This window comes from Stigmatopora nigra, unplaced genomic scaffold (assembly GCF_051989575.1).
Source record: "Stigmatopora nigra isolate UIUO_SnigA unplaced genomic scaffold, RoL_Snig_1.1 HiC_scaffold_27, whole genome shotgun sequence".
In the NCBI taxonomy this organism is placed as follows: Eukaryota; Metazoa; Chordata; class Actinopteri; order Syngnathiformes; family Syngnathidae; genus Stigmatopora; species Stigmatopora nigra.
Window position 1 is genome coordinate 1,563,387 of NW_027551606.1, and position 26,652 is coordinate 1,590,038.

The window sequence follows — 26,652 nt, forward strand, 5'->3', positions numbered from 1 at the left end:
AACAAAAAAAGTTCATAAAATGTCAATCGGAAGCCAGGAGATGAAAAATGGAGGTGAAAAATGGCGGGAGCGAGTGCATTGCTTCTTTGGCGCTGAAATAGGTGGAACTCAGCACAGATGAAGAAGCTGAATTTCACCGTAGAAGATGAATAATGTGCCGATAATACAAAAAGACATGAAGGATGTAGTGTATTTTCTTCCGATTACATTACACAAACAAAGGGGCTCGTCTTCGTTGGTACCACTTGCTTGGGCCAGGCTGTTATTGCGTGTGTTTTGCTAATCTATTTGCTTAAGGAACCCATTAATGGGTGACATAGGAAGTTCAGATTTAAATAATGCAGCTGACCAAAACCAGGAGGGGGGGTGCGTTTGGCCTAGAAGAGGGCACTGCTGCTGCCACAATCAGAATCCTCTTTCAGAAGAAAACAGAGTCTTTGCGGTGTGGCCGGTTTACTTGCCGAAAGACATTTCGCCGACTGACGTCTGGCTGAAGGCCAACTCACCGAAGGGGCATCTGGCCGAACGTAGAATCAACCGAAAGACTAATTGGCCGACTGAATATCTAGCCGAAGGACATTTTGCCGACTCGCTCGCCCCCGGTCGTGTGCGTGTACAAGATTTTCAACCTCAGCCCGCAGGCCATATACGCCCCGTTACTGACAACAATATTCATTTGGAACAACAAGGTACAGATAACACCATTCATTTAGAATAACAAGTTACAGATAACAACATTCATTTAGAATAACAAGTTACAGATAACAACATTAATACAGAATAACAAGTTACAGATAACAACATTAATATAGAATAACAAGGGCATTTAATCACAGCCAGACAAAGTAGTCATAACAGTAAATACTATAATGACAGAAGAAAAAAAGTATTTATAAAAGTAGATACCGTAATTTACACCAGCATAGAAATCATTGAAATTCCTCTTTGAATTAAGGTTCTCAGCAAATCATTTTCCTAAAATAATGGGATATTAATTAAAATGTAAATTTTGTTCTTATTTGAATCGGCAGAAAACTTCTACCTGATCGACAAATAATATTACTGCAATTGGGTCCGGTACCGGGTTAAAAGTGCACTTTTTACCGATAAAACAAGCACCCTGGGCTCGGTTATAGTCTCTAAAAATCGCCAGTACTTTTATTTATGCTGCATTATTCGTATTTATTAATTTAATGCCGTTTTCGACTGGATTTAAAGTCATTATAGTGCATTCTGCGGTTTTTCGCCATTGACGCCCATGGCTGTCTTTTACCGGGGAAATCACTACACTGGGCTCAGTTTAAGCTTCCAAAGAGGTCCAGTATATGTATTTAATCATTAAATGCCGTTTTCCACGTGATTTTAGCACATTATAAATATTTTTTATTAAGCAGCAGCACCATATTTGAACTTTGTAAGACATGCATTTGTCAATGTAAAAATAAAAGATATTTCCCAAGTTGGCCTTCGGCCAGACGTCAGTTGGCTAAATGTTTTTCGGCAAGTAGACCATGTACCATGTGTGAGCGGCCCGCAATTTTTAATCACTGCATCAGCAATTCTCATGTGCGTCGTAAAAAGCAGCTTGACTAAGTGAGACTGCACCACAACATGCTTTAAATGGAAGCTTGGGGAAATTCCCACTTCTCTGACACATACAAACACACACAAATCTCTGTCACACCGACAGATTTACTGAGGGGTCTTCTGAGTAGCGCTTGACTTCTCTGACAATTAACCAAATCCCTCACCATGCATGTTCGCCAAGTCTCTTGAATCGAAAAAGGTTGAAAACCCATTCACACTGTTCGCCCCAGTTTACGTACAAACAGTACACTAAACACTCGTATTATGGTTCCACAAATCGCATACACTCAACAATGTAACGGTCATTTGTCTTGGCCTCTTGAGTCACGTACTGCAAGAAATTCTAATCATTATCTTAAATCAATCACTCAAATTCAATCGGTTTTCCAGATGGTGAAGTAGCCTTGAAGATCCTGGAACCGCTCGATGCCAATGAGAGTTGTACGAATATTTACTTTATATGTCAAGTTGAATTTTACAATTTCACTCGTATAAGACTCCCCCTTCATTCCCAAATTTTACCTCCATATTCATGGTTTTAATAGGGCGTACAAATGTGTTACTTTGAATGGAAAATTTTAAGGAAAATATGATAAGAGGCCTTATCCTCATCCTGTTCTCAAGAACTTTCTAAAAACAGGTACCCGAGCACAGAAAACCATATCCAAGCAGATGAGTACAGAAAAGGGAGATCCCAAATTTGACAAATGCCCAAAATAATATCAGTTGGTATGATGATGTCTGCCATAATCATCGCATTCACTGACCGGGAATTGCTCACGTAATTTGGTTTAGTTAATTCTTCGATCATTATGTAAAGTCAACCGGATTGTTTAATAAATACCTTTTGATTTTAATTTGAACAACTCTCCATGTGTGGTTTTGTGTAATGCATGTCAAAAACTCCACTATCTGCCTTGCGTGACTACAGGCTATAGGAACATTAAGTTTGAAAACGCCACAGCAGTATGTATTTGAGAAGCTTACCTGGGTGTTTTGGTTCTATGGCAACTCGTACAATTGGTGAAACATCATAGTTGAGTGGGGTGAAGGGTGGGCAAGCAGGTGTGGAAGAAATAGTACCTGATTTAAAAATAAATTCTTCAAGACCTTTAATACCTGTAAAAAAGGGATTATTTAAAAAACAGCAATGAAAAAACAGAAGGTAAACTAGGACAAAAAGATGGATAGATGGATAGTCATGAAAATACAGTACTTGTGTGCACTTTATGGTGAAGCTTCAAATCTCATTGTCCTTGTATATGGACATCAAAGGCATTCAAATCAATTCAAACCTGACAATTATGTTGTGTGATCAAACCATTTTAGGAAAAATGACTGCATGACTGTTATTATTGGTCTTACATTATTATATATTTGCTTGCCATGAAGGACGCTTTGCTCTTTAGTAAGACCAAACAACAGGAAGGTCAATCCTCTTGGACAGCTGAAATATGGAGAAGATCCTTTGGCAATACATGACCTTCATCTGTTTTGAGAACTAAACCTTCTCTTGTAACTCGGGTCCTTGACTATCGACTTCTCACCTGTTTTCCCACCCCTCCCTTGAGAGCTGAGATGTCCATTGTAACTTGGATCCTTGAAGCTAATAAACAGGAAAAAGATGCGTGTAACGCCAGAATGAACTGGACAAAGGCAAGTTGGTTCAATTCTCTCTTGCAAGAAAACCAAGGATGATTGTCCTGTCTCTTTTATTTGTGCGTGCATTTGGAAACGCCTATTGGTGAACCTAACAATGAAAAATTATGTGTTTCCAAAGAGTTGATGATAATGACTCTAGAACTAAAACATGGCGAGCCAGGCGTGTTACCTTATTTTGATTGATACTTCAATGCACCTGGTTTGTTTTAGAGTTCCTTAGCATATGGCCTAATAACTAGTCTATAACACATGGCTCAACTTAATTGTTATAAGTTTGTTTCCATTCCAATTATCACAAATGTATGGACACACAGGCCATAAAAAATATTTTGTTTAAGAATAATCCCCAAATTACAAATAAAATGTTTATTATACCTAGAACATTGCCAGACGGCACCTCTTCTAGCTCTTTCAGTTCTCGACCCATGAGCAGATAAAGATTTTCAATGGAAGAACAGGACAGATAAGGCACCGCCGGCAAACTGTCAGAAGCATTGCATGGCTCTGGGAGCTGGAAGATAAAGAAAAATAAGTCACAAAAACATGAGAACATGACCTAGCTGTAGACTGTAATTTGAATGCATACTATTCCACCGTTTAAAGTTCTTCACATGTACCCTAACAGTTATTACATATTTTCACTATAAAGATTGCCATTTTGAAACATTCAACACGACAGTGATATTACACGGCCAATCACAACACCACTTTGGTTATGACACATTCAACATGGCTGCGATCACGAACCTTATTTCACCTGTTTAATATGCATGTTTGTCAATACAGTGGTAGCTCATAGGAAAATGTCTACTTACGAAACATTCGGGTAAAAAAAAGCTTTTATTTGAAACCATTTGTTTCAAGATACAAAACCAGTCCAAACCGTGAAACATAGTTGAACGTTTTTATGGTGGCCAGAAACTGCTGTCGGATTCTAATAGATGAGCATTTTCGGGTATTATCGATAAGTATAGACCAGAAATGTTAGCTTGCTGCTCTCTTGTGGTGGTTTTAAGCATTATACTTTGCCAATTCCAAAAATCCATACTTTCGTCAGTGCGCACTGGAGTGCTTCCGCTTAATCATTTCTGCTGGAAGTTAGTTGCATGAATCACGCAAAAGCAGTGAGTATTACCCTTTGTCAGATCTTCACTTTGGTTTACAATGTTTTACCAAAAATAACACCTAAACATTGCTTAAATAGGTACAATTCGTCAGTCTTTCTTTTTAAATTGACCATAACTTTTCCATATTTATTCCTAAAAGACAAATACAGTTGTGGTCAAAGGTTTACATACAGTTGTGAAGAACATAATGTCATGGCCCTCTTGAGTTTCCAGTTATTTCTACAACTGATTTTTCTATGATAGATTGCTTGGAACAGATACTTCTTTGTCACAATAAACTTTCATAAAGTTTGGTTCTTTTATGACTTTATTATGGGTGAACAGAAAAAAAGTGATCAAATCTGCTGGGTCAAAAATATACATACAGCAGCGCTAATATTTAGTAACATGTCCTTTGGCGACTTCCAAGATGGCGCCATTCACGCGGCAGCCAGTGGCAGTAGCTATTTCCACTCTTATGTTTTTCGTGTTTTACAGCCCTTCTATCTCTTTCTTTAAATTACATTTCAATATTTTTTAATTCATTCCTTTTTACTTTGTACTTTATACTTTTTTCTTTAATGTTTTTACAACTTTCCGTGTTAGCCTGGCTTCTTTCTGCTACTTCTTTTTTGGAACCATTCAGCCATGCCTACGCTGTCATACACATGGGACTCGCTGTTACAATACGCAGCAGAAGGAGCAACACCTCAACACCGCTGGAAATACGAAGCTGAGCAAAAGTGCTAGGAAAAGAAGCAATTCTTCTGACCAACCATTCCATCATGGGCTAATATGGAAGATCTGTCGGCGCTAACCAAGCCGGAAACCGAGTCGAAGAGTTCGACTCTGCTACTGTTGTCTTCAGCTCCAGACTACTGAGGAACTGTGTGGATAAGCTTGGAAGAGTGACTCTGCATATTCTCTACCGTGGTCAGTCTGCAGAAGTTCCCCATCTTGTGGAAGACTTCTTGTGTGGTTTCAGCTTTTGTTCAACTTAACAATGTCTTTTTGAGTCTGTATCGGTTTTGCCACTGCAACCAAGATGGCGCCATTCAAATGGCAGCCGGGGGCGGTACAGCCGGCTACTCTTGCCCGTTTTGTGCTTTTGCTGCTTTTCTGTCTTAATGATTTGATTTAGTGATTCTTAATGATCCCATTTACTTTGATTTGCTTTGTACTTTCTACTTTGTGCTTTTGGTTTGTTGTTCTCTAATCACCCTAATTTTGGCTTTGTCTGACCACAGAACCTTTCTCCAGAAGGTCTGATCTTTGTCCATGTGATCAGCAGCAAACTTCAGTCAAGCCTTAAGGTGCTGCTATTGGAAGCCACTCCTTGGTTGCCCTGGCTGTGTGTTTGGGATTATTGTCGTGCTGAAAGACCCAGCCACGTCTCATTTTTAATATCCTTGCTGATGGAAAGAGATTTTCACTCGATACATGGCCCCATTCATTCTTTCCTTTACACAGATCAGTCATCCCAGTCGGTCCCTTTGCAGAAAAACAGCCCCAAAGCATGATGTTTCCACCCCCATGCTTCACAGTGCGTATGGTGTTCTTCAGATGACATTCAGTATTCTTTCTCCTCCTCCACGAGAAGCTGGGATTCTACCAAAGAGTTCTATTTTGGTTTCATCTGACCATAACACATTCTCCCAGTCCTCTCTCAGATCATCCAAAATCTCTCAAGCGAACCGCAGACGGGCCTGGATGTATACTGCTTCAGCAGGGAGACTTGCCTGGCAGTGCAGGATTTGAGTCCCTGGCGGTGCATTGTGTTGATGATAGCAGCCTTTGTTACTGTGTTCCCAGCTCTCTGTAGGTCATTCAATTTGCTACAAGAAAAACGTCGAGATGACAAACGATGAAAGGGGTGAAAAATACATGAGAATTTTGAAACATGAAGAGTTGTTGTCGACTGCGAGTCCGTCGAAGGCACTCAGCCCTAGCTTCTTCAAAGCACAACTTTAAGCTGACGAGTCAGAGAAACAGAGGGTTGTTGTGAGGCAGCCAATGAGAGCCCAGTAGAGTGATGTTCTTAAGTGAGAATCAATGCATCTGCGACAATATTTTCAAAAATTAATGGGTTTTTTTTACACCCCTTTCCCCATGATGGTGCCGTTTACGCGGCAGCCAGTGGCAGTACCTCTGTCCACTCTTGTTTTTCGTGTTTTACAGCCCTTCTATCAAGCGGTGAAATCGGGTGAGAACTGTCTAAATCTACTGTGTGTGTGGTTGTGTGGTTGTGTACGTGCACACGTGTCTGTGTCTAGTCTAGTATGTGTGATCGTTTGTCTTCAACCTACACAATGGACTATAAATGGAAATTAGCCCTCAGCTACAATCTTACAAATATGCTCATTAACATGAATATGCTAGAGCCTATCCCTGCTGACTTTGGGCCAGGAGCTTATCCCTGCTGACTCTGGGACAGGGGCGGGGACACCCTGTATCGGTGGCCAGCCGACAGGGTACAAGGAGACGGACAGCCATGCACACCAAGACCCATAACTAGGGGCAATTTTAGTGTCAAATGTGTGTTACGGGTGTGTGCCCATAGTAAGCAACGATGATGTTGTTCAAACTGGTACTCGGTGTGCTCAGGGAGGTTGTCTTTCTGCCCAGACAAACTCATAAATTGAGGGAACATTGTTCACCAGCATAGAAAACGTTGCAATTAATCTTTGAATTACGATTCTCAGCAAATTACTTTGAATATATATTTCCTTAAATAATGGGAAATTATTTCAAATTAAACTAGAAGTAAAAGTGTGTTCAACAACATTTTCACCAAGGCACTTAGAATTTCCCATAAGTCTTGTAGTGTTGTTTTTTTCTCTCGCGTAGCTCCAAGCAAATGCCCACAACCTTAAAGACAATGATAACATTAAAAAAATATTTATACATTGGCAGCACGTATGTACTTGTATTAAGAAATATGTCCAGCGGGGGGCGGTACTATTGGACCGGTCTTTCCTCCAAAATATACTAAATTTCATCCAATGTATATTAATTGTAATTTCTTGTAAACTGTGTGTGAAAAATTTTGTGTTTAATTTATTATTTTATTAAACAAATAAACGTGTGCCCCTTTGTGTTTGCATGACCATGCATTTAGGGGAAGTTTTGCATGCTTACCATTCCTTTCAGCTTTAGTGGTCTTGTCAAGTGATTTAGGTTGTTTTTACCAGTGCTGTGGGTCAGCAACAGTTACCAAACCCCGTTTCGGCGCAACGTCCGGTCAGCTGGCTATCCGGTCAGCTCACAATCTGTTCGGCTAACTATCCTTTCGGCAAAGCGTCCACTCGGCGAACTGTCCATCGGCCAGACGTCCGTTGGCGAAACGTCTTTAGGCAAATCGTCTGGTCAGGACTTCCCATAGGCTTTGGGATATGCTTTGAAGATATACTTTAAATGCTGTACTCACAGTGAAAATAGTCCTTCCCTGGAAATACTGTATTTACTCGCATATAAGCCGCACACACGTATAGGCTGCACCCTGAAAATTGTCTGTATTTTTTTTATTTTACAATTTCTCTCAAGGCAGCGCGGTGGTGTGAGTGGTTAGCGCGTGGACCTTAGCTCTGGGGTCCTGGGTTCAAATCTAGTTAACATCCATCTGCATGGAGTTTGAATGTTCTCCCAGGCCTTTGTGGGTTTCCTACAGTTACTCTGGTTTCCTCCCATATTCCAAAAATATTCATGGTAGGCTGATTGGACACGCTGATTGCTCCTAGGAAAGGGTGCGAGTGTTCATGGTTGTCTGTCTCCCCGTGCTCTGCGATCGGCTGGCCACCGATTTAGGATGTCAGCTGTGATACGCTCCAGATGAGAACATTTCTTGCGTACAAGTCTCCCCTCTGATCCCCAGTTTTCACCTTCACATTCATGAACCGTTCTGGCAATTGTGAAGCTTTTACCAAACATTCCCGGCTTGTCTAGACATCCTCAACAAATGTTTAGGTTAGGGCCCACTTTGGGGGGAGGCAATCAAGGCTTTAAGAAATGGAGACAGAAGGGGAATCTCGCCTTTTCTCGAGCCAATAAAGAGAACTGCTCATGGAAGCTTATATAATGTCTTGCCTATATTTTTGTTAACACTTGTTGCACCAGATCTTTCAGAACAAAAAAAGAACATCCACAGTTCATATTACTTCAAAAGTTGTCACTTTCGAACAAGAAAAACAACAACAACAAAATCAAAGTGACATTTTGTCTTATTTCAAAATCAAGGCTATTCGCATCTGGCAAGTCAGAGCACGTTTAACTAGGTTTAGACGGCAGCGCCCTAAGTAAGGTGGCTGCCCCAGGACCTAGGCAAGATGGCTGTGCCCCGAGCAAACAGTGACGGGAAAGTGAGTTTTTTCATGTTTTATGCAAGATATGTATTGTTTTTTTTGGTTGAATTCCATTAATAGTCGTCGAAATACATTTTGTTTAGCGCTTTGTGTTTATCGTTTCTCTATTTTTCAATAAATGACACCGTATTGGCCGCATTCGGTCGAGTCATTTTGTCGTGACGTCATCGCATCATGGTGCCATCAACTTGCAGTTTTGTGCATGTGTTTTAATCCGAATATATGCCATACCCTAGATTCAGTCCCCATTTTTTTGTCTGGAAAAAGCGGCTTATATAAGAGTAATTACAGTAGTCTAAAAATATCAGGTTAATGTTTTTAATCCAACAGTTTTGTGAATGGTTTTTCAATGCGCATATAAGCCACACCCAAGATTCAGTCACCAATTGATTGTATATTCCCACCCCAAAAACAAGTTGATGATTGTACACGGGCAGCAATTCCTCTTTTTGAATTTTTCGAACCAAACCTTACTTGCTGAAAATACAACTGACGAAACAGTCTAACTCCATCACCAAATTTGCCGATGACACCACTGTGGTCAGACTCATTTCATTGAGTCTGCCTACAGAGATGAGGTCTACAAACTGTCTTTGTGTTGCTCGGTGAACAATCTCGCACTGAGCACCACGAAAAACTAAAGAAATAATCCTGGACTTTCACAAACACAGCACATATCTGGCCCCACTGTGTAGACAGGGTCCAGTCTTTTAAATTCCTGGGGGTCCACGTCACGGATAAGCTCTCATGGTCCACCAACATCATGGCAGTGGTGAAGATGCTCAGAAACGACTCCATTACGTCAGAGTACTCAGGAGGAACAAATTGGACACCAAGCTTCTGATAACCTTCTATAGAGCCACTGTAGAGAGCATCCTGGCATACTGCATCACAGTGTGGTACGCTGGAAGCACGGCGGCAGACAAAAAGGCCATGAAGAAAGTTATAAGCACTGCCCAGAGGATCAACGGCTGCTCTCTGCCCTCACTGGAAGACATTGCCAGCCCTCATTACCTCAGCAGAGCCAGGAACATCATAGGGGACCCATACCACCCTGGTCACAATCTGTTCCAGCTACTGCCCTATGGCAGACGCAATAGGTACTGTAATAACTTTGCAGTATAGATGACGGAGCCAACTTGTGTGTGTGACATAGGCTAGTTTATTGACATTCACAGACAGCCTTTTAACCGATCAACATCCGGGTCACTCGGTAACACGTAATTCCCATCAGGTGGTGATAGTTAAGCCCACCGTTATAGTATCAATATATTAGACTCCTCCCTCTTAAACTATAAAGTCCCCCTTAAGAATTTACCTTACTTCCAAAATTGTTACTAAATTATTACTGCTAACACCACCCTTAGAACCAATATTTCCGTCTTTGACATTTCCATCTCAGGAACTCTTTTTCACATTTTTGGAAGGAACCGGAACTCTTTCATTCCAGGAACAAATTTCCTCACAACTGATCGATCACAAATGTAGTCGCTTCGGAGGTGCTCTTACTCTTACTGGGTACCTGCCCCCAAACACCTCTGGGAAACTGACCACTCGGTGGTCCGGTGTAACTGTTTTGTCACAGGCCACTGAGCCGGGTGAAGCTGTTACCTGTGTCTCTTTACCCTCCATATGTTTCAAAGGTGTCTCTTCCGGTGAGTACGGGCTACTACCTACTGCTCCAGGCGTACCTTTCCTCTCCACATTTGCATGAATCACATTCGTGACATCCAGCTGCTCATCTGGAAACTGCAATGTCTCTGGTCTGGATGGTTGGTTGTACAGCAGGTGGTCTATGTGGACTGTGCGTCGGCTCACTCCATTCCACACCATGTAGGTGACTGGTCCGAGTCTCTTTTCCACTACAGTGTTCCCCCACTACTTTGCGATTCAGCTACCGCAGACTCAGAGCTTCGCAGATTTTTTTTGGAAAAAAAAATACAAATATTACATTGAAACAACATATTTTAGTTTTTTTTTTTGTGAAATGAATTTCACTTTCTCTACCCGTATTCTATATGGTGTACTGTATACAGGTTTTTTTTTTTAAATTACAATAAAAAAGAAAAATGGAATTAAATTCAAATTAAGCATTTTTGAAGGGAAATCCCTACTTCGCGGAAATTCACTTATCGCGGGTGATCCCGGTCCCCATTAACCGCGATAACTGAGGAACACTGTATTCCTTTTGTCCACCTCTCCTTTCCTGCACGGAAATTCCGGATCAGGACCGAGTCACCCTCAGACAGGAGTCTCAGCTTGGAGGGGGTTTTATCCTGGTAGGTATTCTGCCTTTGTTGTTTCGCTTCCACCACCCGAGTGAGATCTGGCTTCGGCAAGCTGAACCTGGGTCTAATTTGACGTTTTAGAAACAGTTTTGCTGGAGCACATCCCGTAACAATGGGTGGTGTACTCCAGTATGCTATCAGGAAGTTAGCTAGCCGGTGCGGCATTGTTATGGTGACATTTTGTTTCCTTTTATCCAGCACTTATTTCAGCAGTGATGCTTTCACTTTCTGAATTCCTCGCTCTGCAGATCCATTGGAAGCGGGATGGTAAGCCGGTACCAAAGTTTGTTTTATTCCATTGCTCAGCAGAAAAAGGTTTTGTACTCCTGTGATGTGAATTGAGGATTGTTGTCGAAAACATTCTCCTGAGGAAGACTGTAAGACGAAATGATGTTCCGCAATCCATCAATCACTTTGGCTGCGGTGGTTGTTGCCATGGTGATGACCTCAAGCTACTTGGAATGACTCTCCACTACTACTAAAAAAATGTCTTGGTCTTTTGTGGCAAAGTCAATATGTATTTGTTGCCAAACTCTAATCGGCCACTGCCAGCAGTGTAGATGTGCTGCTGATGGTAGCTTTCTCACACTCTGACAGGCCTCACATTGTTGCACAGTATACTCTGTGTCACTGTCCAGCTGCAGCCACTACAGGTAGCTCCTGGACAAGGCCTTCATCCTGCATCCTCCAGGGTGTCCTTGGTGAAGATCCTGCAGTGGTCGCTCTCGGTGTGCTGGTGGCATGATAACTCAAATTCCCCATAATATGCATCCTTGTTCCACAGACAGTTGATTTTTCCGAGAAAAGTATGGGTTAAGTCTCTCGTCCTGGTTATGACTTGACCATCCAGACCACCAGGACTGGATACTTGAGTGCTCTTTGCAATCACTGTAGCTTGCACGGGAAGCTCATCCTCATCCATCTACTGTGAAATAGAATATGCTGTTTTCCTACGCTGTGTTATCATTCCCCTTCCCCGGCAGTCTAGATAATGCATCTACATTGGCATTTTCCACCGACGTTCTGTACTCGATATTGTAATCATAAGCCATCAGTCTCAGCGTCCAATGCTGCATTCGCAGAGCAGCTAAAGTGGGGATTCCCGACTTTGGTCCCAAAATGGCCAAAGGTGGCTTGTGGTCAGTAATTAAACTGAACTTTCGGCCATATAAGTATTTATGAAATGTGGTCACACCAAAAGTTATGACCAAAGCCTCTTTCTCTATCTAGCTGTATTGTCTTTCTGCCTCCGACAATGTACTTGACGCAAACACGATCGGTTTCTCCTCCCCATCTTCCATTTTGTGAGACATGACTGCCCCTATTTCATAAGAGGATGGATTTGATGCTAGTCTCAGGGGTTTTTTGGTGTCATAATGAACGACTACTGAGTTTTTTGCTAACTTTTCCTCCGCATCCTTGAATGCCGCTGCGCATTCCACTGTCCATTTCCACTCAACTTCTTTCCTTAACAGTTGATGTAGCGGCTGCGGCAGTGTCAACAGATCCTTCATGAACCGACCATAATAGTCCAATATTCCTAGAAAAGACTGCAGCTCTGTGACATTTGTAGCTCGGGGTGCATTAACGATGGCTGCAATTTTCGTCTCAGTGGGGTGCAATCCCTCCTTATCTATCAGATGCCCCAGTCATTCGACTTTCTCCCGCTTGAATTCATATTTGGCTCTTTTCACCCTCACCCCGCAGCTTTCCAGACGGGTCAGTACCTCCTCCAGATTCCTTAGGTGCTCAGCTCTTGTTTTCCCTGTGACCTATATGTCATCCAAGAAACAGGTCACATGCTCCAAACCTTGGAGGATCTGGTCCATCACATTCTGAATTACAGAAGGCGCACTGGACACTCCGAATGGAGGTCTACAGTACACATAAAGTCATTTGTGAATTTTTATCGTTAAATACTTTTCTGAGTCTTTTTCCAACTCCAGCTGTTGGTAAGCGTGTGACAAGTCAAATTTGCTAAAAAGAGTGCACCCAACTAGGGTGGCAAAAATGTCTTCAACGTTTGGTAGTGGATAGGTCTCTTCTTCCACACTGATTCACTGTGACTTTATAGGCCCCGCAGATACGAATTAACTTGTGTGCTCTGGGCACTACCACTATTGTCGCAGCCCACTGACTACGTTCTTGCCTTGAGATAATGCCCGCTTTTTCTAGGCGATTCAACTCATTCTCCGCTGCATTCTTTAGTGCATAATATGAATATATATCATATATGAATAAATGTTTGGGTGGTGATTTGCCTCCTACTGGCTGACTGAAGGTAAGTGAAAGACAGTAAGAGGTAAGTGACCCGCTTAGGGGGTCATGCGAGGTATCCATAACAGCAGAATGCCAAATTACGAGTCCGTAACTATCACTTATTTAGGTATTTTGCCGAGTAAGCGCACCTTATGGAGAAGCACTACCAATTTCGACACACAGTTTCTGGATGTGATGACAAGTAGGCTTTCATTGTGGATGATGACAACAGGGCCATTGTCCAATTATTATTATTAATTATTATATTGTTCTTGTATTTAAAAGAAAATTATGGAATAGATGATTTGGACCATTTTTGAGTAATAGTGGAGAATTATTTGTAGTAGTTATTTACGTGATTCCAACATTTTAAGCAGTCATTTTTTTCTAGGAGCAATGTGTAATTAATCATCCATCACAGCTGCTTTTTGGGACATTTTGCTTACCATGGAAAGACCCTGGACAGGATCGTACTTTGGTCCAAGTATGAATATTCTTTGTCCTTTCTTCACCACTCCGCTGTACACCCTCCCAAATGCTATGAAAGTCTCGTTTTGTGCGTCTGATTTGGCATCTTTCAGTAATTGATTGCCCATTTCATCTGTCAAAAGTGAGGAAAAAAAATTAACGAGGTTGAGAAAATAGCAGCCAGGAGAAATCTGCACAATACAAAAAAAATCTGCTATGGTATTTTTATTTTATTTTTAATTTTTAATTCAAGCCATACTAACTTAAATTCACAATGACTCAAGAGTCTAAACCAGAGGTGTCAAACTCGGGTTGGTTTGCGGGCCGCTAACGTAGGCATGTATGCCAGACCATTTTAGATATTATATTTAGATTTTTTGTTTTAATTGGATTAAAACTAGACCAAAAGCCATAAACAGACAGTTTTTATAGATATAAAGCAATGTTTATTTTAGCTTTTTTTTAAATATATTTTTAAATTTCACAAAATTATTTTTGAACTAAAAACAGGATTTTTTAAAAAAATTCCAATTATTGATTTGGAAGGGGGGAAAAAAATCAGGAAATGTATTACTGTTGGGTTGACTGTATTCAGTCAGTCAGTCAGTCAGGGTACCGTAACCCACCAGGGTCGTAGGGGCACCGTGATGAAGATTCTTGAACCAATTGTCTCCATTTCTCTCGGTCGCGGGCGACTACTTGCGTTGCGTTGAGGCCATATCCCGTCCACTCCTTGATATTGTCCGTCCACAATTTCCTCTGGCCACCTCGTCTGCGTTTGCCACTGACATTTCCTTGGAGAATGACTTTGGAAAGTCCATTCCCCCTGACGACGTGGCCGTACCATTTGAGCTTCTTCTTTACGATTGACAGGAGATCTTCATACTTGTCTACATGAGCAGTAATTAGACCCCGAAATTCATCGTTTGATACCCGGTCTCTGTAGGTGATACTGAGAACCGTCCTGTAGCATTTCATTTCCAGTGTTTGTATTCTCTTTTGAAGCTCAGCAGTCAACGTCCACGTCTCACTTGCGTAAAGGAAAATTGACAGGACGAGGGCACGCAGCAGCTTGAGTTTGCTGCGGAGGTTGGTGGATTTGTCTGTCCATATCGGTTTCAGTTTGGCCAGTGCTACTAAAGTTTGAGCTGCACGAACCAAGACTTCAGCCTTGGAGCCTTTGTTACTGATGGTCGACCCAAGGTATTTGAACTGCTTCACAGTTTCTAACTGGGAGCCATTTACTGCAATCTTGTACATCATAGGCCTAACACTGTTCGTCATGATTTTCGTTTTCTCGGCGCTGATCTCCATGCCATATCTGGCTGCTGCTTTGTCAAGGCGAGCCACAAGATCGGCTAGTTAAAGTTCAGAGCCTGCGATCAAATCGATGTCATCTGCAAATCTGAGGTTGGTGACCACTCGGCCACCAATGCTGACTGAACCAACATGGTCGTCAAGTGCATCCGTCATGATTTGCTCAAGAAGTATGTTGAACAGTGTGGGGGATAACAGACATCCCTGTCGTACGCCAACCTGGGTGTGGAACCAGTCGACTATTAAACCTTGCACAAGTACTGCGCTGGTAGCTTTGGCGTACAGTTCCCGTATAATCTTGGTGACCTTTGAGCCCATGTTGTATCTCTTCATTGTCGCTCACAGTGCATCATGCCATACCCTGTCGAAAGCTTTCTTGAAGTCGATAAACACATGGTATATATCTCTCTGATGTTGATCATACTTTTCACACAGCACTCGAAGATTGAAGATTTGTTCGGCAGTGGATCTCCCTTTACGGAAGCCAGCTTGTTCTTCGGCAATAATTGCTTCAGCTTGGGGTTGCAGTCTATTCAGGATGACGTTGAGCATTACTTTGCTCGCATGATTGATCAAACTGATAGTTCTGTAGTTCTGACATAGTTGCAGATTGTCTTTCTTCGGGATTGATACGACCAGTGACTGTGTCCAGATCTAACTTCGTCCTTGAGAATTGGGTAATCGTCGTCAACTGGTGGATCCTGACACGTGAGAGTGGTTGGCTCTCCATTAACCTCATGGTTATATAGGTCCGAACAGTATTCATTCCAGCGCTTCAGAATATCTTGGCTTTCGGTGAGGCAATGTCCATTTTTGTCCTTGATCGAATTTACTCTGGTCTGTTTCCGTATGGTCAGATCCTTCACGATTTGGAAAGCCTTCTTGCTGTTGTTACCTCTAAGGCTAGATTCGACTTCCAAACACTGTTGGTTGATCCAATCTTCTTTCGCCTTGATCATGTGGAGTCTGATCGTTCTGTTGACCTCTTTGTATTCCGTTGCCCCGTTTGTTGTGTTGATAGACCTTTTCAATCCTTTACGTGTGTCGCACAGGTCTAGAATGTCGTCTGTGACCCATGGCTTCTTTTTCCTGCGATGAATTCCCAGTATATCGGTTGCACTTTCGACCATCACAGAGTTGAAATTGGTGGTTAACCCTTCCAGGCTATCATCAAGTTCCAACATTGCTACGAACTTGCCGCCAATTTTTGCTTGAAATGCTTCCAGTATGTCAGCGGACTTCAGTCGGTCCAGATTAAACTTGATTCTGGCGCTATTGGCCTTTACAATCCTCCTCAGTCTGACTCTGAAGTTCAGCAGCACCAGGTCATGGTCGCTTCCCACATCTGCACCTGGGAAAGTGCGCGTTGTGGCTCTATTGATACCTGATTTGAAGCGATTTGGCACCAGGATATAGTCGATTTGGTGACGCTTGCCATTGGGGGCATGCCACGTACAGCGTCTTGAATCCTTGTGTGTGCCAAGGGTATTAGCCAGCACCATGTCATTTAGACTGGTGAACTCAAGTAGGCGTAGTCCTTATTCGTTAGTTGTTAAATTGCAGGAGGGTCCACAATGGTTTCCCCAGTCCTCGATTGCATCTCTCCCAACCTTGGCGTTCCAATCCCCTTGTATGATGATAATATCTTTCTTGTCAGTAGAGTTGATAGTATCCTGTAGTTGGGAATAAAATTCCTCAGCTATGTCATCGCTAGCATCACTGGTGGGAGCATAAACCTGGATAACCGTCATATTGAACGGCGATGCTCGCAGGCGGATGGATATAAGTCTGCTTGAGATTTGTCGGCAACCAAGAATTGAGTTTTTCACACTTTTGTTAACTAAGAAGCCAACGCCACGCTGGTGTACATCCGATTCACCACTGTAGTAGAGTACATGTTGATCTTCGGTTTGATGCACACCTTGATTTTTCCATCTGACTTCGCAAAGTCCAATCATGTGCCAGTGGTAGTTTAAAAGGCTGTGGGTGAGCTCATGTATCTTGCCTACCTGGGCAAGAGTCCGGACATTCCATGTGCCAATACTGATTAGGTCTGCTGACCGTATTTTTCTTGCTATGTTTGTTTCACTTTTGTTTTTATTGTTTATGGTCGCATCAGTAGCCAACTTGACACTCCCGCCCCAATGCATGACGGAAAGCGCGGCCCTTTTTATCCTGGGCGACGACCGAGCCAGTATGGAGGTTCTATTTTGGTTCATTTTTCATCTGGTGTTACAGGGGCTATGAAAGACTGGCGGGGCCCGTTCCTCACCAGTCCGCAGTTGACTTGTAATCAGCCCTATGTCGCCATCCATTTCTGTCCGCCGACTTGATGCCCGTGCCATTGGTCCACACTCATCTGCCAAGGACATCATCCAGCTCCCTGCTGCCAGAGCCTTCTTGCTTTGATTGGAGTGCAAATCTCCTAGAAGGATTTCCCTAAAGAGGGTGCGGGCTCCTTTTGCCCGATAAGCGCAATGAGGTTTTGCCCGCCAGCTGAAGCGGTTTCCGGGGCATGGCACGTGGAGCCACTCATGCGCGATTTGGGAATGAGTGAGGGCTAGTGACATCTGTCGACCCGAAGGCCCAAGCTGACGAGATGTCAATAATGAATCCCCCTCTCCTCAGGGTTCCTATGCTACCCTATGCTACTCTGTATTACGATTATACATATGTGTAGTAATTTATTTCTTTGTTAAATCATTAAATAATTTTTCCTATCGTTCGGCTCGCTGTCATAAACTGCCGCCTAGTCCACTCTCACATGGACTTATCCAAGGATTGTTTACACAGCAACTCACCCAATCTGGGGCTTCGAGATTGGTTGTTCTCTTTTGCAACGGAGCCATGGTCACTGGCCAATAACAAAGATGTTGTTTCTGCCACTTCCATAACACTCGTGACACTTCAGGCTTCTTTATGTAATTGTTATATGATTGTTAGGTCAAATGAAGGCGTGATTGTTTTTATCCAAATGCCTTAAAGCCGTACGCGATATACTGTTCGAGATGATACTTTTGAAGACATCCTCCCTTAAGGTTCTTATATGTGATCCAATCTATTTAATTAAATGTCAATAATTGAATAAGATGTCTGCCTGGAGTTATTGATAGCTCCCCCAACATCAATACATTTCCCATATCCGTTATTTTATTTTGAAATTGTCGCAGATGCCGAGATTCTTACTTTACAATCTTATTACACCCTCCTTGGCTGTCATTGGCTGTCTCACAACAACCACTATAAATATTTCAAGATTATTTAATGGGATTTGACCACGATTCGTCGTCACAGAATCCTGACTTTTTTGGTTGAGTTTTTCCAAGTGTGGTTAAAGCAGCTTCTTCTCATTTCATTATCATGTCTCCCAAGAAAATTACCAGTGCGAACGAAGAGAAGTGGTTAGCAAGGAGGACATTGACGAGTTGGTCGAGGGGCACAAAAACAAATTTTACACGGAGTAGTTGAAGGAACTAGAGTTAATACTACACTGTAATACAGGAGGAATATAACGAAAAGGCAGACAAGGAGGAAGCAGCAAGTATTTTAAAGGCAATGATCAGAGAAAGGCTGGAAAAATTTCATGAATTTGGCCGTCTTCGTAAAAAAAAAAAAAAAAACAGCCAGAGAAGGTTTTCAGGAGTCATGCGATTGTCCACTGTGTGCTCTCTCTGTTGCCTACCATTAGGTTCCTCTCGTTCACCTGCATTTCAACATGGATAGATTTTGCATTCATGTTATTTTAAGAGATAGATAAATAATTATCATTTTCTGTCATTTTGTAGGTTTCTCACACATTTCAGGTATCGCTCCCACCTGTCGTTTCACACTTCCCATCGCTCTGCGCCCCCCCCCCCCAAGGACAGCCCGTGCCACTATTTTAGCACTGCTTTAGACCAAGTGTGCTCATTACATCGATTGTGACAGTCAATCGCAAAGGTATTAATGGTAGATTGCAAGAGTGTAAGATTTGATAAGGTCTGTTAGTTTCCTTCAAACCTGAAGAATACAGTGGTACCTTGAGATACGAGCTTCATGCATCCTGGGACTGAGCTTGTATGTCTATTTACTCATATCTCAAATCAACGTTTCCTATAGAAATGTACTAAAAACCCAACCCTCTGAGAAAAAAAAAAAAAAACTGGATATTCGAAATGGAAACATTTTTATTTGTTAAAATTCGCCATCTATTAACCGGGTAACAAATAACTAGTGGTAAAAATGTTTAATAGTACTAAAACTAAATTGATTTCACAGAGTGAAGAGAGGGACAGAGATACTTTTTGCACGGCAACGCACTCGTCACATAACATAAACATCCAAATGAACTTGGATTACGACAGACACGCAAAAAAAATATCTAACTTTACAAGAAACTTAATTCTAATTTCACTTTACATTTTTATACCTTTCATATCCGCGGGTTGGTTTTATTTGCCCCGCCTCCACCCTGAGTTTCAGCTGCAGTTTTTTAAAAGAACCCATCGAGGTTGGTTTGCTTTTGTCTTTCCTTCAAACTATTCCGAAAATGATGCACACAAATGTCCCCAAACACACGACCACTTGCCAACGGGAAGTAGTATGCTCTTCTCATATTGGCGAGCAAGCTCCGCCACGCGTACACCATTCTCCACTGACTAATGGAGAAAAACAACACTGAAAAAATGCAAAGCTCTTTCCAGTGCTCGTATATATTTACATGAGGGAGTTGTGGCGAGATTATGTTCTCGAATGCTCGTATATCAAAATTTGTCTCGTATCTCAGGTAAATATTTGCTCGAAATTTGACTCGTATCTCAAGGTATTATTGTATCTCTTTTCTACAGCTACATCGCAATGTGCACACCGCAACGTCACACTTTGTTTGAAAATGCATATCCGACTAAATTAACGATTAGTAAGAACTCATAAGGATCTAATGGTGGTTCCGACAGACACTCATTTACGATCTGCCACAGCTGCTTGTTAAGGCTTCCCTTTGATAATGAAAACCTTAATTTTGGTGGACTTTGTTGTTAATCGTGCATCTGACTTGCCCTACCAGTGATCTCAGTGCCGACACAACTAGCCAAGGTTGGCTCCTAGAACAAGGTGGATCGCGGTAGGTTGGTTACTTGAAAAGTAGACCTAGGAACAAAAACATGTGAGCACCCCTGCCTTAGACCGGGGTTTCCCAACCACTTATCACTATGTGATTCCTAAGTATACAACTTTGAAGAGAATGACTATTGTTAATATAGGCAACATGGTTTCAAATTAAAAGATAATCAGGTGTTTTATGCCTTTTTTCCAATGCAAAAAGACTGCAGCTCAAAAAAGGTTGAAAAATCACTGCCTTAGACAATGGGAGGTCAGTGGAGTGTTCCTAGCTAATGGAAAATGTAACTACCATGACAATTTCAAAATAAAATATCATTAATTCATTCATTTTCGGAACTGTTGATCCTCACAAAGGTCGCAGGGCGTACTTAGGGCACAAGTAGACAGACAACCATTCCCGCTTACGCAGGGGCAATTTATAGTCTTCGAGCCTACAAGTTGTTTTTGGGATGTGGGAGGAAGCCGGATTACCTGGAGAAAACCCATGCAAGCCCATGAAGAAAATGCAAACTCCACACAGTGAGATCCGATCTGGGATCGAACCCTCGAGTCCAGAACTTTGAGGGCGCTAACCACTCATCCATCGAGTTTCCCTCCAAAAAAATATTAATAGATACAGGAAATGTAGTATTTACGTTTTGGAAGGGTGGTGTGTTTGCCATGAGGATGTCCAAGTTTTGAAGGAAGTACTATACTCTTGTCTGAACAAAAACATCTTAGGGCTTAGAAAACATAATAAAAATGCACTTTCATAAATTGAATTTAAAATTAAGGAAAAAAGAAGAGAAATAAAAAAGGGAGTTAAACATCCAACTTGCTTTTGCAGAGTCCTCCAGGATGAACATCTGGACAAGCATCCAATGAGTGGTTTAGCTGTTCTAGTGCTCCCACCTGTCTAGCTGCCATCCTTTCTGCATGCCTTTGCCTTGCAAGCTCACTACGCTCGGCAATCTCTTCCCGAGTCAAAGGTCTACATTTTGACACAAACACAAAAAAGGCTATGAAGAATTTATAAAATCCTAAAAAACATTGACTAGTATAGTTTATGTAAATAAATTGTTCCATTTTTTTAATGATATTTTCAATGGTTTTTGAAATTAATGCAAACAATTAAAAAGTAATTCCTAAAATAAAGGAAAGAAAAAAAAATGGAATGTTTCACTTTATGGTTAATGTCAAAGAAGGATAGGAAAACTGAGAATCAACAGCGTTATGGTCATAGTAGCTGTGAAGTATGAATGTATTTTATGCTTATTATTATGTCTTTTGGTTTATATAGTGTAGTCACTAGAATATAATTTTGCACGACCTCGTGGAAACTCCCATCACGACTCCTTTTAGTTAGGGGGGGTGTTATCTATCACGACACCCCATTTCTTTGTTCACCTTCCCGCCTAAAGTTTGTCTCTATGTCACATGATCTTGTGTTAATAAAACCAGTTTGTCTGTGGGGGGTTGCCAGGGATTCGAAACGGTCAGACTGGAGGATAGACATCTCCCAGCGCTGGCTACTCTGGCTCCCTCCTTCATATGAAGTGAGTTAAATTCTCATCACGGCTGGCTGTGTGTTTCCTCTGCTCCGATATTATTGAATGTATATGGTCTTAAACCTGACAGTAGCCAATGATTGGAAGGCTTTCCTTTAAGCATGGAATTATTTAGAAATGAGGGCCTTTCAACTCTGATGGTGTTAAAATATGTAGTGCTGGTCATAAAAGTTACTACTGGTAGTACTAGATGTTATTCTATGTTTCAAATAGACTAAAATATAATTTTTAAATGCCATTTTTACTCGCGCATAAGCCGCCCCGATTCTCAAGTTTCACCTTCATGTTTATGGTTTTAATAGGGATACAAATGGTACTTTGAAGGGACAATCTTTAGAAAAATCTTCACAAGTGGAATTTCTGAGATACTGTATGAATCAAAAGCATATTATTAGGGTCAATATCATAGGTTAATATGCCTGTCTTTGAAAATACAGAATATCAAACTATTCAATTTGAGAAAAGAAATGTCTGTGTTCCGAAAGGGATGGTGTTGTTTGCATGTAGACAAATTAAAAAAAAGAAGTTAAGTGAGCACAACCTGTAAATATGCCCAAAGAGCTATACATAGTGTTGACCAAGTCTCTGGGTGCAATAACATCATACACATTACGCAACCACTGTTATTTTGAAATACCATATTTTCACGACTATAAGGAACACCTAAAATCTAATTTTTTTTCAAAAGCTGACTGTGCGCCTTATAATCCGGTGCGCCTTATACAGGGTGACCCAAAAAGATGCGTACCCATACCATTTTTTATCGAATGTCTTTTCTGTTGCAGGAAAGGTGGACCTATGGATGATCATTTTCAGCTATAGTTGCCCCAAAAATGTCTTGGACAAATAAGCAGAAGATATTCTCCCTGGAGATCTATTTTGCGACAAAATCATACCAGAGTGTACAATAAAAACTTTCATAGAAAATTTTTATAGAAATTTTCATGGGTACGCATCTTTTTGGGTCACCCTGTATAATATACAGGGTGACCCAAAAAGATGCGTACCCATGAAAATTTCTAATTTATACAGTGTATATGGATCCATATTGAACCGCGACAGGTCTCGCAACTTACGGTAAGCAGACACGACTCAATTTTTCCCATAGAAGAAGAAGTGCGCTGTGCATACTGGGAAATATTAAACAACGATTCACTTTCGTTTGTGCGTTTGTATAAAGACCCTGAAATGGCTCCTATTAAGAGACACGCTCACAACACAGTTTAAACTCAAGGCGATCAGTCACGCAGTAGATGGATGGATGAAGAAAAGATGAGTGAATGGTTGAGAGAAATTTATGTGAACAGACCGGGTGGCTTTTTTCAAACAGCTCCGTCCCTTTTGATCTACGACTCCATGAGCTCACATATCACCGCTAATGTCAAAAAACAAGTGAAGCACACTAATTCAGTGCTTGCCATCATTCCAGGTGGATTGAAAAAAGAACTCAGGCCGCTAGATGTTGGTTTCAACAGAGCATTCAAAGCCAGACTGCGTACTGCGTGGGAGCAGTGGATGACAGAATGCGAACACCAAGAAGAGGAACCAGCGCCGGACGACATACGCCACCATCTGTCGGATTATTATTATAATCAATCTCTTTCTTTTCTTTGTATTAATTCATTACTTTGTTAAATCATTCTCTTTCTGTTTTTCAAAAGCCTTGAGGTCACGCCAAGTCATCTTTAACCTAGACAGCCTGTTCCAGGATGGTTATACAAACAATCCACCCAATCTCGGTCCTTGAGATTTGGTGGGCCCTTGGTGACGAGGACAGGGCTATTCGGACAATAACAAGAATATTGTTATCGTTATGTAACCGTACACTTCGGGTTTTTCTGTATGTAACGATTATATGATTATGATTATATTATATGATTCTTAGATCAAGGAGGTTGTATAATTACTCTAATCTAAATGTTGTTAGGTCTAGTCCCTGTTTTTGTTATTAGTAAAATACCTTGATTGTTATTGTAGTCCCAGATGTTGTTTTTACTCATACGTGATGGAATGATCAACAACTCTGTAACTTGTGACCATAAGAATAGGACGAAAATGTCTATTCGAGGAGACGTTCGGAAGTCGTACGGTGACGCTTGCTGTAACTCTCCCTTCCGGAGGCTTTTTATCTGTTGTATCCATTTCTATTTAATTAAATGTCAATAATTGAATAAGATGTCTTCCTGCAGTTATTGATAATTACGGACGAAGGTAATTATTAATGAACCTGACACTCGTAAATGCCTGGGCTGATAGATCAGTCTCAACTGTGGTTCAAGCTTTCAGGAAGACGGGAATTGTCCCCGAACTGCCAGACAACAACAGCGACACTGACTCGATTAATGACGACCTTGAAGAGACGGAGTCGGGCGTGTTGGATGGCCCATTCATTGAGATGATCAATTCGAACACTTCAGAAGGAGAATTCGAGGAATTCTTAGATGAGGAGCTGATAGAGTGAGCTTAATGTTTTTATTTTGTGTGTTTACAGTTTACAGTTATTATCCTATTGATTTATTGTTCTTGTTTTGCACATTATAGTGTCACTATATTGCAATTGCACTAACATTTAATTTACCATAACAGTATCAGACGTTTTTTTGCGTGTTGACTAAATGGAGGAAAAGTAAAATGTTATGCCTTGCTGTGGTTCAAAGATGTTAAAGATGTGTCACGAAAATGCTTTACCTCAGAGAAAATAATAAATACAGCTGTTTATTCATTTTGGGAGTGAATGGAGTTGTGGAAAGCTTGTTTGTAATCTATTAATAAAGTTTGACTGACCTATCTGACTGTTTTGTTGACAGCGCAGCACCATCTAATGGTTGCATAACGTAACTACAGCCTCTACTGTAGTGCCTTATAATACGGTGCGCCTTATGTATGGAAAAAAGTTTTAAAACATGTCATTCATTGAAGGTGTGCCTTATCCGCATTGTCTTGCGCCATTTTGTTGCAGTTTCATGCATGTCATGTTTTAATGCACATTTAAGCCGTACCCTCGATTCAGTCATCATTTTTTGTCAGAAAAAAGCGGCTTATATGCGAGTAAATACAGTATGTATTTCTATGACCACTGGGGGGAGCAATATTTGATTACAGGGAATCCCAAACCCTTGAATTGAAAGCTTTGCCATCATAGATACAATGAAACATTACACAGCCCCACCAACCACACACACACACACACACACATTTAGATCAAAACAGAAATATTTTGGTATGCCATTTTCGCTTACCTTTGTGTGTTCTGAGGCAAAGTTTTTGTCTCTACAGCAAACATTTTGGACACAAAAACAATGACAGGGGAATCTCCATCACTTGAACACTTGAGAATTGCTGGAAACCATTCAAAACATGAATACAAATTAAAAAAAAACAATCAAATATAGAGAAAATTATGTGGCATTCTGACCCTAACCCTTCTAAACTCTGGATCGGTCCAGTGTGGTGAAGTCAATCTACATTAGTAATGACACCTATGGTCAAAAGCTGCATGTCGTGACAGAAAGAACAAGATCCTGGATTGAAGTGGCCAAAATAGAAAGGGTGAGAACCTCAGTTATCCAAGTAGGACTAAGACTAGATAGAGTCCAAATATATATGCATATACATATACAGTGGTACCTCGAATACGAGCTTAATTTGTTCCGCGACCGAGCTCGTATGTCGATTTTCTCGTGCCTAAAACGAACGTTTCCCATTGAAATCAACTAAAAACAAATTTATTCGTTCCAACCTTCTGAAAAAAATGCCAAAAACAGGATATTGGATTGGAAAAAAATGTTTTATTTGTTCTAAATTGACATCTCTTAACAAAGTAACACCCCATAGAGTGGGGGCAACTAAGTACAGGGTGACACAAAAAGATGCGTTCCAAAGGAAACATTTTCAAAACTGGAAACTGATGGGTGAAAAGATTAGAAGGGTATAATAGTCTACATGGCAAAACCTCAACCAAGAGAAAGAATGTGGCATATAAGACATACCCTCAATTCAGTCATCATTTTTTGTCCAACAAAAGCGGCTTATATGAGAGTAAATATGATGTGGTACTGTGTGCGCGCATGTATGCGTGCGTGGGTGCGTGTGCACACGGCCACGCAGGACCACGCGCACGCCCACACTCACACACATATACACACAGGTTGAAGTGCCCGCCGTTGCCGGGCCTTGAGTAAGGCTTGGGAGTAGTGCTCGTTCGCGTGGGTGTGGGGTCAAAGTAGGTGCATGAGACGCCAATCACTAATGTTCCAATTTCCAAACGCGCGCATAGCGTGGCCACGTGCGGTTACACCATGCACAGGCCGTATGTTTTAATGGGGAGCACACCTCTTTTTCACTGCACACTAACATTAGTGCATCTGTGCACACCTTGTTGTAAGGCTGGAGGCAATCGGTTAGGGTGAAACAGGGGAGTGGGTTTTCAAAGTAGTCAGGATCCAACCAAGATTATTTCTTGTGTATTTTTTTTTTATGCATGGTATGCCAATTTGAGCGCGGTGGTAAAAGACGCCGCTAAGTTTTGCCCCAATTGGTCTTTTTGCTTCACTGCACTATGACCTTATTTTTTCTGGATACAGCGTTTTCGGGAAATACCAGTTTGAAGTGTTATTGATTGTCAAATTGTGGCTCTCTCAAAAAAAAAGTTAAACTTTGCATGAAACTTGGCATGAATGATCAGATTTAAAACCCTTAAATTTTTTGTTGAAATCAAGCAAACGGTTTAGTCGCAATCGGAGCGTATTGTTTTTTTTATATTTTATCAGCTTTCATTGCTGTTAAGAGACCCATGGTGTTGAAACTGTGGATGAACACGCCTGGCGGCAGATTGCGAATGTTTTTCGAATTTGGTGTTAATCAGACCATTTTTTGGAAACCCGATTTTTTCGATTACAGTGGTACCTCGACATACGAGCACCTCTACATAAGAGCACCTCGACATACGAGCATTTCAAGA

General features: G+C 41.4%; 1 protein-coding gene across 5 annotated transcripts in view; it reads right to left on the reverse strand.

Moving 5' to 3' along the window:
- The window catches only part of efl1 (elongation factor like GTPase 1), a 79,392-nt gene that overhangs the window by 20,605 nt on the left and 32,135 nt on the right, over window positions 1-26,652 (reverse strand). For 4 of the 5 annotated variants that reach the window (XM_077711690.1, XM_077711691.1, XM_077711693.1 and 1 more), the window contains 6 exons: window positions 24,932-25,031; window positions 20,964-21,115; window positions 20,781-20,846; window positions 13,707-13,861; window positions 3,625-3,760; window positions 2,575-2,706 (listed from right to left, as the gene is read on the reverse strand). In XM_077711690.1, coding sequence (XP_077567816.1) covers window positions 2,575-2,706; window positions 3,625-3,760; window positions 13,707-13,861; window positions 20,781-20,846; window positions 20,964-21,115; window positions 24,932-25,031 — 741 coding nt within the window. The remainder of the gene's footprint in view (window positions 1-2,574; window positions 2,707-3,624; window positions 3,761-13,706; window positions 13,862-20,780; window positions 20,847-20,963; window positions 21,116-24,931; window positions 25,032-26,652) is intronic. The other variant, XM_077711692.1, reaches the window with a different exon arrangement.